Source organism: Hemiscyllium ocellatum, chromosome 33, assembly GCF_020745735.1.
Source record: "Hemiscyllium ocellatum isolate sHemOce1 chromosome 33, sHemOce1.pat.X.cur, whole genome shotgun sequence".
Taxonomy (NCBI): Eukaryota; Metazoa; Chordata; class Chondrichthyes; order Orectolobiformes; family Hemiscylliidae; genus Hemiscyllium; species Hemiscyllium ocellatum.
In genome coordinates, this window is record NC_083433.1 from 26050466 (window position 1) to 26063620 (window position 13155).

At 58.2% G+C, this 13155-nt stretch overlaps 1 protein-coding gene and 1 pseudogene across 3 annotated transcripts in view; both read left to right on the forward strand.

Annotated features, from left to right (window-relative positions):
• Positions 1 to 13155, forward strand: part of fam234b (family with sequence similarity 234 member B) — a 60745-nt gene that overhangs the window by 44679 nt on the left and 2911 nt on the right. For 2 of the 3 annotated variants that reach the window (XM_060849600.1, XM_060849602.1), the window contains 2 exons: positions 2708 to 2825; positions 6357 to 6577. In XM_060849600.1, the coding sequence (XP_060705583.1) occupies positions 2708 to 2825; positions 6357 to 6574 (336 nt within the window). In that variant the 3' untranslated portion in view covers positions 6575 to 6577. Of the gene's footprint in view, positions 1 to 2707; positions 2826 to 6356; positions 6578 to 12679; positions 12853 to 13155 lie in introns of those variants that run through there. The other variant, XM_060849601.1, reaches the window with a different exon arrangement.
• Positions 6592 to 11275, forward strand: LOC132831231 (basic proline-rich protein-like; annotated as a pseudogene).

The following is a 13155-nucleotide window of genomic DNA, read 5'->3' on the forward strand; positions in this document are numbered from 1 at the left end:
GTTTCCTCCGGGTGCTCCGGTTTCCTCCCACAGTCCAAAGACCTGCGGGTCAGGTGAATCGGCCATGCTAAATTGCCCGTAGTGTTAGGTAAGGGCTAAACGTAGGGGAATGGGTGGGTTGCGCTTTGGCGGGTCAGTGTGGACTTGTTGGGCCGAAGGGCCTGTTTCCACTCTGTAAGTAATCTAATCTAATCTATTTGAGGAGTCGCAAATGGAATTGCAACTGAAATCATCAAAGAAAAGCCCCCACATATAACCTTAGCTTGAGGAAGCAGTTAAAGTTGGGTTGGGCTAGGACACCTCTGCCTGAGGAACGAGCATGGTCCCCAGCAGTGGAACTCTAACTCCCATTGACCTCCATTTCGCTGGGGCTCCTTGATGCCACACGTAGTCAAATACTGAACTGAAGTCACCACACCTTTTGTAAGTCAGCTCTTCTGCTTGTGTTTGTACCAAAGCTGCACCAAGATGATAAGATACAGGAATAGGCTATTATTTTTTTCAAATACATGAGGTGTGGGAGTTGCTGGTCAAGCCAGAATCCATTACCCATCCCTAATAGTTAAATGTCAACACACTGCTGTGGGTCTGGAGTCACATGGAGGCCAGACCGGGTAAGGATGGAGGATTCCCTTCCCTAAAGGACTTTTAATGAACCAGCTGAGTTTTTCCAACAACCAGCAATGCTTCCTTGGTAACATGAGATTCCTAATTCAAGATTTCTAAAATTTGAATTTGGGTGTTAATTTTTAAAAGTGAATTTCTTAGCTGTCCGTTTCAGCTCCTGTTTTCCTGTGGTGTTGCACTTCGTATCCGACCGGTGAAAACATACTAAAGGAGCTTTTGGCCACAGGTCTTGTCTCCCGTTCTCGCTGCCTCCCTCATGGCGGTCAACTCTTCTCTTTCTGAAGCTCTTGACCCATGCTGTCACCTTGTTTGTGAAGCTGCTAACTCCGCTTTCTCTTCTACCACCCGTCCAATCCACACTTCCGACATGTCGCATGGCCTTCTACACTGGGCTCCTCCGTCATTGAGGCTGGCGTTATTTGGAGAGCCCCCTCCCGTGGTTAGTTGCTTAATTGTCACAACTGGCTGAGGCAGAGCAGCTGGACTCTGGTCTGATTGTTGGTGGTGGCAGTGCTTTGTATAATGACCTGCTGCTTCTGCTCGTCAGCCTGTCCTTAGTCCTGTTTTTATAACCCCACAGGATTGGCATCTCCTTTTCAAGCACGTGATGCTGCTAACATGCTTTCAGTATAGGAGCTGGGAAGTTATGTTGAGGTTATACAGGACGTTGTGAGGCCCCTTCTGGAATACGGTGCAGTTCTGGTCCCCCTGTTATAGGAAGGATATTATTAAGCTGGAGAGGATTCAAAAAAGATTTACCAGGATGTTACCAGGAATGGAAGGTTGAGTTATATGGAGAGATTGGACAGGCTGGGACTTTTTCCCCTGGAGCTTGAGTTTTGACCTGACACAAGTTTATAAAAGCATGAGGGGTATGGATAAAATAAATGGCAGGTGTCTTTTCCCTAGGGTGGGAACTAAGGGGCATATTTTTAAAATGAGGGGCAAAAGATTTAAAGATGAGGGACAATTTTTTTTTATAGAGTGGTTTGTGTGTGGAATGAACTTCCAGAGGAAATGGGGCGGCACGGTCACTCAGTGGTTAGCACTGCTGCCTCACAGCACCAGGGCCCCAGGTTCAATTCCAGCCTCTGGTGACTATGCAGACTCCACACAGACATTCTCCCCGTGTCTGTGTGGGTTTCCTCCAAGTGCTCTGGTTTCCTCCCACAGTCCAAAGATGTGCAGGGTCAGGTGAATTGGCCACGTTAAATTGCCAGTAGTGTTAGGTGCATTAGTCAGAAAGAAATGGGTCTGGGTGGGTTACTCTTCGGTGGGTCGGTGTGGATTTGATGGGCCGAAGGGCCTGCTTCCACACTATAGGGAATCTAATCTAATCTTTAAAAAAAGTGGTGGTTGCAGATGAAGTTACAATGTTTAAAAGAAATTTAGATAAATACATAATTGTTTGAAGGGATATGGGCCAAGTGCAGGCAGGTGGGGCGAGTTTAGATTGGGATTAAAATCGAGTTGGGCTGGTTGGACCAATGGGTCAGTGTCTGTGCTGTGTGACTCTCTGTTGTACTACACTCATTGAACCAGTTTGTTCCCTTAATGATAACAGGGTGAGAGAAATACTGGGTCATGTGGTTACACATTGTGGATGAGTAGTTATGTTGCTAGTGATCCTCATGGATGCCCCGTTTTCAGCTACTGAATCTGTTCTGAATCCTTTCTAATCAACAAAATAGTAGAGCCATGAAGGGTGTGGTGAGTGTGAACGCAGAATCTCATCTCCACGATTTGAACTTACCTCATGTGAAATACAATTAACCTTCACATCCCCTGGATGCAGCTCCCCGCTGTGAGTCAGGGGTCCTGCTCTCCATCAGGCTGGGGCCCAGACTCCATTATCTGGACTGGGCTGTTCCTCCCAGCAGAAACCTCACTGTGCAGGTTGGCAGGAGACTGGTGATTAGCAGTTTGAGGTCAGTGATATGTTGCTGTTCTGGGACCCATTGCCTCCCTCTATTTTCTCCACAATGCATTTATTGTGTAAAAGCCTTTTACAAAACAATCAAGTGTGACTGGGACTTCGAGGATTATGTTGATGGATGCTGCCTGTTCTATGTCATCGCAGGGTCAGACGACAGACATATACCCTCCGAACCAGTATCATTTGTACCTCCTGCACCCGTTGTATCCCAGTGTCCTGCTGCAGCTGGCCAACAGCACAGCACTCGTGACAGCATCAGCAAGTAAGTGTATTCACAATACCAAAGTTTCCAAGAGCATCCGAGAGAAGGGGCAGTTGGGCCAGGGGGTGGGTGGGCAGTCAATCATGCTGGGGGTGAGTGGGTGGGCAGTGAGCAGTTTGGTTTGGGGCACAGCATTGTTCCTGCAGCCAGTGAATCCCATCATTCCCTCCCAGATATACCCAGTTAATCTCCAATTCCACTCTCAGCATCTACTGTACCAAAGGTGATTGTAAGTTGGCACTCATTGACATTATGTCCTTCATCTTGGCTTCAGAGTGCCAATACCGTCTTGAAAGAAAAGAAACAATGACTTTTTACAATCTTTTTAATTCACATTGTTGAAATTACCCTGCATTCTTATACTTTCGACTGGATAGGCAAATGATCAGTGTGGCAGTACACTGTACTGCGCCCCCTGGTAGCCAGTCCCAGGAGAAAGTGAGGACTGCAGATGCTGGAGGGTCAGAGTCAAGAGTGTGGCGCTGGAAAAGCACAGCAGGCCAGGCAGCATCTGAGGAGCAGGAGAATCAATGTTTCGGGCAACAGCCCTTCATCAGGAATGGGTCCCAGTCCTCGCCACGGTGGCTCAGTAAATGTGGCCAGGTTATCTCTCAGCCAGGACTCCTGCGGCTGTTCCCAATCCAGGGACCACTACCCTTCACCTCTCCAGCTAGCAACCGAGGTAAACTTTGGGCTCAGTGCCATTTTTCTCTTTGGCTGCCAACCCTCCGTTCCGAGCTGTCCAGCCGCACTGTGGGTAGGGATGGCGGCGGATTAACCAAGAGAGAGCCCCATGTGAGTTGTCAACTTCGGGATAGTGTTGGGGTGACATTTGAGTGAATAACTTGCCTCCTGACTCCCCTGTCCACTACCAGCAAGGCTCAAGTCCAGGAGTGTGATGGAATACTCCTCACTTGATTGGATGGGTTTAGCTTCAACAAGCTTTCATGAAACTTGACACCATCCAGGACAAAACAGCAAACTTAACTATCCACCGGCAAGTTCCCCTCCAAGCCACTCCCATCCTGACTGGAAATATATTGTCAGTGTCAGCAAATCTGGAACTCCTTCCTTTTGTAGTAGTGTGGGTGTCTCTCCCCCATGTGGGCAGCAGTGGTTTAAGGAGGCAATTCACCACCACTGCCTCCAGGGCAATTCGGGATGGGCAGGTAAATGCTGGCCTAGCCAGTGGGGCACTTATCCCTCGAATGAATAACGAAATAAAAACAAGAGGATTATGAAAAAATCAAAGCAATTACGATTGAACAAAAATAATTCCTGAACATTTCGAAACGGAAATTGAGACCTTGCCGTGTTGGCTTGTCCCAGTGCATCAATGCCCTGGTTGGTGTTCAATCTGTAGAGAAGAGACTGCAAATAAAACGACCACAGCTCCTATTCATTGTTATTTTTAAACGTTTCCACTTCTCACGTTATTTATCAAGTAAATTAACTAAATTGGGGTGGGCTATCTGGTCGGCATGGACGGGTTGGACCGAAGGGTCTGTTTCCATGCTGTACATCTCTATGACTCTAAATTGATAGACCACATAAGGAAGCCTTGTGTTGCCCACCTCTGGCCCAGAAGTCCCGCATTCACTTACTGCCGCAGGGATTGTAACACAGTCAAACCGATTGATTCTCAGTCTTTAAAAGAGAACGGGAAGAGGTGGGTTTGCTACCTGAGGAGGTAGATGCCCACAGTCGCTGCAGTTCAACAGCTTCCTCTTGTTCAGAGAGTCCGCCTGCAGGCTGTCACCATGAGCCGGTGTCACCCTCGTTCACAGGGACTACCACCAGCATCCCCACATAAGGAAGTGTTAGCGTTGATGAGCAAAGAGCAGAGAGGGCTGTTTCAAACAGCATTACCAAGGGGGAAGACACAGAATTTCCTGATCGAGTTCTAAGCTCAGGACTTTCCATGGGTAATATGGGATAGATCAATGAGTAGGGGATGACTGGGTGAGCAGTGTTTGATTCAGGTTCATATAATACGTTATAGATTTATAGTTATACAGCACGGAAACAGACCCTTCACTCAACTCGTCCATGCCAACCAGATATCCTAACCTAATCTAGTCCCATTTGCCAGCACTAGGCCCATATCCCTCCAAACCCTTCCTATTTTGATATACCCATCCAGATGCCTTTTAAAAGTTGCAATTACACCAGCCTCCACCACTTCCTCTGGCAGCTCATTCCATCCATGCACCAGCCTCTGTGTGAAAAAGTTGCCCCTTTTTTAAAAATCTTTTTCCTCTCCCCTTAAATCTAAGCCCTCTAGTTTTGGACTCCCCTACCCTAGGGAAGAGGTGTTGAAGGAAAACTGTTTGGGTCTCAGATATCAGTGTGACAGTCTGCTGCCTTCAGCGAAACCAAGCATGTTCTGCCTAACATTCCCGAGGGGGAGCCCTGATCACAGCTGAACATTGTATCCCACACAGAATGTGATCATTTCACTGTCCTATCATCCTTACAACCCTTTCCACAATAGGTAACTATTCAGCCAGCTCCTTTCAAAAGGAGATTGTCGACTCAGCCTTTCTCTGTGACCTCGTTACAGTGGAAACTTATACCCGTGTACTCGAGCTTCAGAACAGTGCTTTTAAGAAGGTTAATTATTGCCAGAAGCTGTATTGTTTGAGCTGGTGTGTTTGGAGGTTAGGTCTGTGCGGGTGTGACAGGGAGCAGCTAATCCCACGTAGACTGCTGGCTCTGGCCAGGGACAGTCGAGCCCTGTGCTTTGGGACCTAATGACCAGTTCAGTACAAATGTTGGGTACAGATCCCCATGAAATGCCAGCCAGTCTATCCCAGTGTTCCCCCTTGCAAACCCCCCCGACATAGACCTGCCAGCTACAGCAGTTTGTCTCCCTCTTTTTTTTGTCCTGAGTTCTCTTGAGCCACCGTGGCCAGGACTGGGACCCATTCCTGATAAAGGGCTCTTGCCTGAAACATTAATTCTCCTGCTCCTGGGAGTCTCGATTTGAAATCTTCATCCTCATTTTCAAATCACTCCATGGTCTATCCCCTTCCTATCTCTGTAACCTCCTCAGTCTTACAACCTTCTGAGATTTCTGTGCTTCTTGCCAATCCCTCATTCTCATCGGCCATGCTCTGAAACTTTGGAATTCCCTCCCCTAGCTCTCTCCCTCCCCTCCTTTAAGGGCACACCACCACTTTCGCCCCCTCAAAGCCCACCTACGTGACCCAGCTTATGAGGGGGGGGGGGCGGGGATGAGTCATTCGGGGTGATTATGACAGTCCTACCACCGTCTATTCCAGGAAATCACGACTGCACCCCAGGGAGCTGTCATTGCTTCCTGAGGCGATAGGTCGCAGATTGGGCCTGGAGAGAAATGCAGCGGGTGACAAAACTTAGAAGCAGCTAAATCCAACAGTGGAACCAGACACTGCCAATCAAATTGTCCCCTTCAGAGTCCCTTTAGTTTGTTTGAACTTCCCTGCTGTTTTGTAATATATCAATGTTCGTCATGTAGAACTTTCTGGAATTGTCTTTTCCATTCTATAGCTGGGTTACTGGAGCAACAAAAGGACGCTTTCTGCGTTACCGTGACGATGGGCACCGCGCGCTGGTCCAGTGAAAGTCACACTGGGCACCTGATGGTGACTGGCCTGGGCCTGAGCTGGGCAGTGTCCCACAGCAGGACGGTGGCCCTGGAGGACGCAGCTGTCACCACCGTCCAGAAAATGGTCTCCAAGATCCAGTTCACTGCGGCCGAGCACTGACAGGTAAACACACACGGAGGCAGAGCAGCTGGCACCCTCCCCCTCCCCCACCCCCACCCCCACCCCCACCACCCCGTCCAACACCGCAGCCCCACCCCCCAACACCACCACCACCACCGCACCCCCACCCACACAAGCGCTGCACCACCATCGGACCCCTCCACCACCATCGCCGCCGCCTCCACTCCTCCTCCACACCCACACCTCCTCCTCCTCCTCCTCCACACCCACCCCTCCTCCTCCTCCTCCTCCACACCCACCCCTCCTCCTCCTCCTCCACACCCACCCCTCCTCCTCCTCCTCCTCCACACCCACTCCTCCTCCTCCTCCTCCTCCTCCTCCTCCTCCTCCTCCTCCTCCTCCACACCCACTCCTCCTCCTCCTCCTCCTCCTCCTCCTCCTCCTCCTCCTCCTCCACACCCACCCCTCCTCCTCCTCCTCCTCCTCCACACCCACCCCTCCTCCTCCTCCACACCCACTCCTCCTCCTCCTCCTCCTCCTCCTCCTCCTCCTCCTCCTCCTCCTCCTCCTCCTCCTCCTCCACACCCACCCCTCCTCCTCCTCCACACCCACTCCTCCTCCTCCTCCTCCTCCTCCTCCTCCTCCTCCTCCTCCTCCTCCTCCTCCTCCTCCACACCCACCCCTCCTCCTCCTCCACACCCACCCCTCCTCCTCCTCCACACCCACCCCTCCTCCTCCTCCTCCACACCCACTCCTCCTCCTCCTCCTCCTCCTCCTCCTCCTCCTCCTCCTCCTCCTCCTCCACACCCACCCCTCCTCCTCCTCCTCTTCCACACTCACCCCTCCTCCTCCTCCTCCCTCCTCCTCCTCCTCCTCCTCCTCCTCCTCCTCCACACTCACCCCTCCTCCTCCTCCTCCTCCTCCACACTCACCCCTCCTCCTCCTCCTCCTCCTCCACACTCACCCCTCCTCCTCCTCCTCCTCCTCCACACTCACCCCTCCTCCTCCTCCTCCTCCTCTTCCACACTCACCCCTCCTCCACACTCCCTCCTCCTCCTCCTCCACACCCACTCCTCCTCCTCCTCCTCCTCCTCCTCCTCCTCCTCCTCCTCCTCCACACCCACCCCTCCTCCTCCTCCTCCTCCACACTCACCCCTCCTCCTCCTCCTCCACACCCACCCCTCCTCCTCCTCCACACCCACCCCTCCTCCTCCTCCTCCACACCCACTCCTCCTCCTCCTCCTCCTCCTCCTCCTCCTCCTCCTCCTCCTCCTCCTCCACACCCACCCCTCCTCCTCCTCCTCTTCCACACTCACCCCTCCTCCTCCTCCTCCTCCTCCTCCTCCTCCTCCTCCTCCTCCTCCTCCTCCACACTCACCCCTCCTCCTCCTCCTCCTCCTCCACACTCACCCCTCCTCCTCCTCCTCCTCCTCCACACTCACCCCTCCTCCTCCTCCTCCTCCTCCACACTCACCCCTCCTCCTCCTCCACCTCCTCTTCCACACTCACCCCTCCTCCACACTCCCTCCTCCTCCTCCTCCACACCCACTCCTCCTCCTCCTCCTCCTCCTCCTCCTCCTCCTCCTCCTCCTCCACACCCACCCCTCCTCCTCCTCCTCTTCCACACTCACCCCTCCTCCTCCTCCTCCTCCTCCTCCTCCTCCTCCTCCTCCTCCTCCACACTCACCCCTCCTCCTCCTCCTCCTCCTCTTCCACACTCACCCCTCCTCCACACTCCCTCCTCCTCCTCCTCCTCCTCCTCCTCCTCCTCCTCCACACTCACCCCTCCTCCTCCTCCTCCTCCTCCACACCCACCCCTCCTCCTCCTCCTCCACACCCACCCCTCCTCCTCCTCCTCCTCCTCCTCCTCCTCCTCCTCCACACTCACCCCTCCTCCTCCTCCTCCTCCACACCCACCCCTCCTCCTCCTCCTCCTCCTCCTCCTCCTCCTCCTCCTCCTCCACCACACTCACCCCTCCTCCTCCTCCTCCTCCTCCTCCTCCACCACACTCACCCCTCCTCCTCCTCCTCCACCACACTCACCCCTCCTCCTCCTCCTCCACCACACTCACCCCTCCTCCTCCTCCTCCTCCTCACCCACCCCTCCTTCTCCTCCTCCTCCTCCTCCACACTCACCCCTCCTCCTCCTCCTCCTCCTCCTCCTCCTCCTCCTCCTCCTCCTCCTCACCCACCCCTCCTCCTCCCCCTCCTCCTCCTCCACACTCACCCCTCCTCCTCCTCCTCCACACTCACCCCTCCCCCTCCTCCTCCTCCTCCACACCCACCCCTCCTCCACCTCCCCCCGCCCCCCCTCCTCCACCTCCCCCCCTCCTCCACCTCCCCCCCTCCTCCTCCTCGCCCCCTCCTCCTCCTCGCCCCCTCCTCCTCCTCGCCCCCTCCTCCTCCTCGCCCCCTCCCCCTCCCCCCTCCTCACCCCCCCCTCCTCACCCCCCCCCTCACCCCCTCCTCACCCCCCCCCTCACCCCCCCCTCCTCACCCCCCCTCCTCACCCCCCCCTCCTCACCCCCCCCTCCTCACCCCCCCTCCTCACCCCCCCCTCCTCACCCCCCCTCCTCACCCCCCCTCCGCACCCCCCCCTCCGCACCCCCCCCTCCGCACCCCCCCCTCCGCACCCCCCCCTCCGCACCCCCCCCTCCGCACCCCCCCCTCCGCACCCCCCCCTCCGCACCCCCCCCTCCGCACCCCCCCCTCCGCACCCCCCCCTCCGCACCCCCCCCTCCGCACCCCCCCCTCCGCACCCCCTCCTCCGCACCCCCTCCTCCGCACCCCCTCCTCCGCACCCCCTCCTCCGCACCCCCTCCTCCGCACCCCCTCCTCCGCACCCCCTCCTCCGCACCCCCTCCTCCGCACCCCCTCCTCCGCACCCCCTCCTCCGCACCCCCTCCTCCGCACCCCCTCCTCCGCACCCCCTCCTCCGCACCCCCTCCTCCGCACCCCCTCCTCCGCACCCCCTCCTCCTCCTCACCCCCCCTCCTCCTCACCCCCCCTCCTCCTCACCCCCCCTCCTCCTCACCCCCCCTCCTCCTCACCCCCTCCTCCTCACCCCCCCCTCCTCACCCCCTCCTCCTCACCCCCTCCTCCTCCTCGCCCCCTCCTCCTCCTCGCCCCCTCCTCCTCCTCGCCCCCTCCCCCTCCCCCCTCCTCACCCCCCCCTCCTCACCCCCCCCCTCACCCCCTCCTCACCCCCCCCCTCACCCCCCCTCCTCACCCCCCCTCCTCACCCCCCCCTCCTCACCCCCCCCTCCTCACCCCCCCTCCTCACCCCCCCCTCCGCACCCCCCCCTCCGCACCCCCCCCTCCGCACCCCCCCCTCCGCGCACCCCCCCCCTCCGCACCCCCCCCTCCGCACCCCCCCCTCCGCACCCCCCCCTCCGCACCCCCCCCTCCGCACCCCCTCCTCCGCACCCCCTCCTCCGCACCCCCTCCTCCGCACCCCCTCCTCCGCACCCCCTCCTCCGCACCCCCTCCTCCGCACCCCCTCCTCCGCACCCCCTCCTCCGCACCCCCTCCTCCGCACCCCCTCCTCCGCACCCCCTCCTCCTCCTCACCCCCCCTCCTCCTCACCCCCCCTCCTCCTCACCCCCCCTCCTCCTCACCCCCCCTCCTCCTCATCCCCTCCTCCTCACCCCCCCCTCCTCACCCCCTCCTCCTCACCCCCTCCTCCTCCTCACCCCCTCCTCCTCCTCACCCCCTCCTCCTCCTCACCCCCTCCTCACCCCTCCTCCCCTCCTCCCCCCTCACCCCTCCTCCCCCCTCCTCACCCCCTCCCCCCTCCTCACCCCCTCCCCCTCCTCACCCCCTCCCCCTCCTCACCCCCTCCCCCTCCTCACCCCCTCCCCCTCCTCACCCCCTCCCCCTCCTCACCCCCTCCCCCTCCTCACCCCCTCCCCCTCCTCACCCCCTCCCCCTCCTCACCCCCTCCTCCCCCCCTCCTCCTCCTCCACACCCCTCACCTCGTACTCCTCCTCACCCCCTCCTCCTCCCCCCTCCTCCTCCCCACCTCGTCCCCCTCCTCCTCACCCCCTCCTCCTCCCCACCTCCTCCTCCTCACCCCTCCTCCTCCACACCCATCCCACCCCCTCCTCCTCCTCACCCCTCACCTCGTACTCCTCCTCCTCACCCCCTCCTCCTCCTCACCCCCTCCCTCCTCCTCACCCCCTCCCTCCTCCTCACCCCCTCCCTCCTCCTCCCTTCCCCCTCCCTCCTCCTCCCTTCCCCCTCCCTCCTCCTCCCTTCCCCCTCCCTCCTCCTCCCTTCCCCCTCCCTCCTCCTCCCTTCCCCCTCCCTCCTCCTCCCTTCCCCCTCCCTCCTCCTCCCTTCCCCCTCCCTCCTCCTCCCTTCCCCCTCCCTCCTCCTCCCTTCCCCCTCCCTCCTCCTCCCTTCCCCCTCCCTCCTCCTCCCTTCCCCCTCCCTCCTCCTCACCCCCTCCTCCCCCCTCCTCCTCCTCCTCACCCCTCCTCCTCCACACCCATCCCACCCCCTCCTCCTCCTCACCCCTCACCTCGTACTCCTCCTCCTCCTCCTCCTCCCCCCTCCTCCTCCTCCCCCCTCCTCCTCCGCCCCCCTCCTCCTCACCCCCTCCCTCCTCCTCACCCCCTCCCTCCTCCTCACCCCCTCCCTCCTCCTCACCCCCTCCCTCCTCCTCACCCCCTCCCTCCTCCTCCCTTCCCTCCTCCCTTGCTCCCTCCTCCTCCCTTCCCCCTCCCTCCTCCTCACCCCCTCCCTCCTCCTCACCCCCTCCCTCCTCCCTCCTCCTCACCCCCTCCCTCCTCCTCACCCCCTCCCTCCTCCTCACCCCCTCCTCCTCCTCACCCCCTCTCCTCTCTCACCCCCTCTCCTCTCTCACCCCCTCTCCTCTCTCACCCCCCCTCCTCTCTCACCCCCCTCCTCTCACCCCCCCTCCTCTCTCACCCCCCCTCCTCTCTCACCCCCCCTCCTCTCTCACCCCCCCTCCTCTCTCTCCCCCCCTCCTCTCTCCCCCCCTCCTCTCTCTCCCCCCCTCCTCTCTCTCCCCCCCTCCTCTCTCTCCCCCCCTCCTCTCTCTCCCCCCTCCTCTCTCTCCCCCCCTCCTCTCTCCTCCCCCCCCCTCTCTCTCCCCCCCTCCTCTCTCTCCTCCCCCTCCTCTCTCTCCCCCTCCTCTCTCTCCCCCCCTCCTCTCTCTCCCCCCCTCCTCTCTCTCCCCCCCTCCTCTCTCTCCCCCCCTCCTCTCTCTCCCCCCCTCCTCTCTCTCCCCCCCTCCTCTCTCTCCCCCCCTCCTCTCTCTCCCCCCCTCCTCTCTCTCCCCCCCTCCTCTCTCTCCCCCCCTCCTCTCTCTCCCCCCCTCCTCTCTCTCCCCCCCTCCCCCGTCTCTCTCACCCCCTCTCTTCCCCCCCCCTCTCTTCCCCCCCCCTCTCTCTTCCCCCCCCTCTCTCTTCCCCCCCCCTCTCTCTCTTCCCTCCCCCCTTCTCCTCCCCTCTCTCTTCCCCCCCCCTCTCTTCCCCCCTCTCTTCTTCCCCCCCTCTCTTCTTCCCCCCCTCTCTTCTTCCCCCCCTCTCTCTCTTCCCCCCCTCTCTCTCTTTCCCCCCCCTCTCTCTCTTCCCCCCCCTCTCTCTCTTTCCCCCCCCCCTCTCTCTCTTCCCCCCCTCTCTCTCTCTTTCTCCCCCCCCCCCCCCCCCCCCCATTAATGCCTGGGGAACCAGGTTTCAAATCCTGCCCCAGCAGGTAGTGGTGTTTGAATTCAGTAAAAGTCTAATGGGGACCATGAATCCATGACTGATTGTGAGAAAACTAATGCCCTTTGGGGAAGGAAACTGCCATCTTTACCTTCCTGGCCTACGTGTGACTCCAGACCTACAGCAATGTGTTTGGCTCTTAAGCTGCCCTCTGGGCAATTCGGGACGGGCGATAAATGCTGGCCTGGCCAGCAACACCCATCTACAGGTGAATGAAAATAAAGGTTTAAGGGAGTGTTGTTACCCAGCACCTGAACTGTGCAGTGGGCATTGGCTCAAAAATACCACCATCCCTTGACAAATGTCTGGGCGATGTGTAACTCTGCAGAGCCAGGTCCCCGTGAGCTGTCTGATGCCCCCGCGCACCTCTGCACAGGGGTGTGCTGATTTGAATTTTTTTTTGCTTTCCTAGATTCCCTTATCCCCAGAAGAAAGATTCCTCCCCCACCAGTTGCCAGCGAAGCTGTGCGATTGAACTCTGCTGGTCTGTGCACTCCAATATCAACAGAAACTGTGGCCCCACGATCCCAATCTGTATCGTTCTGCCTATTCCTCCATCTTCACTCCGAGCATGTCGTTAGTAAGAGCAGTGAACTGACCAACTGTCCAGCTGAAAACACACAAACCTGGAGGTGGAGTTAGCCATTTGGCCAGCAACCCTGCTCTGGTGGTGAGAACAATCATGGCTGACCTCCTATTTCAGCTCCAACCACCCCCCCCAATAATTCCCATATCCTTCAGTTCACCGAGCACCGGGATATCCAGCAAACCTGCATCTTGTGTGTCCCCAATGTAGGAATTCTCTGGAGTAGAGAATTCCCAATAATAGCACTTCCTACAGTGAGGAGATATTTGTTTTCAAAACCGTTTACCAGACCGTGCCTTCAG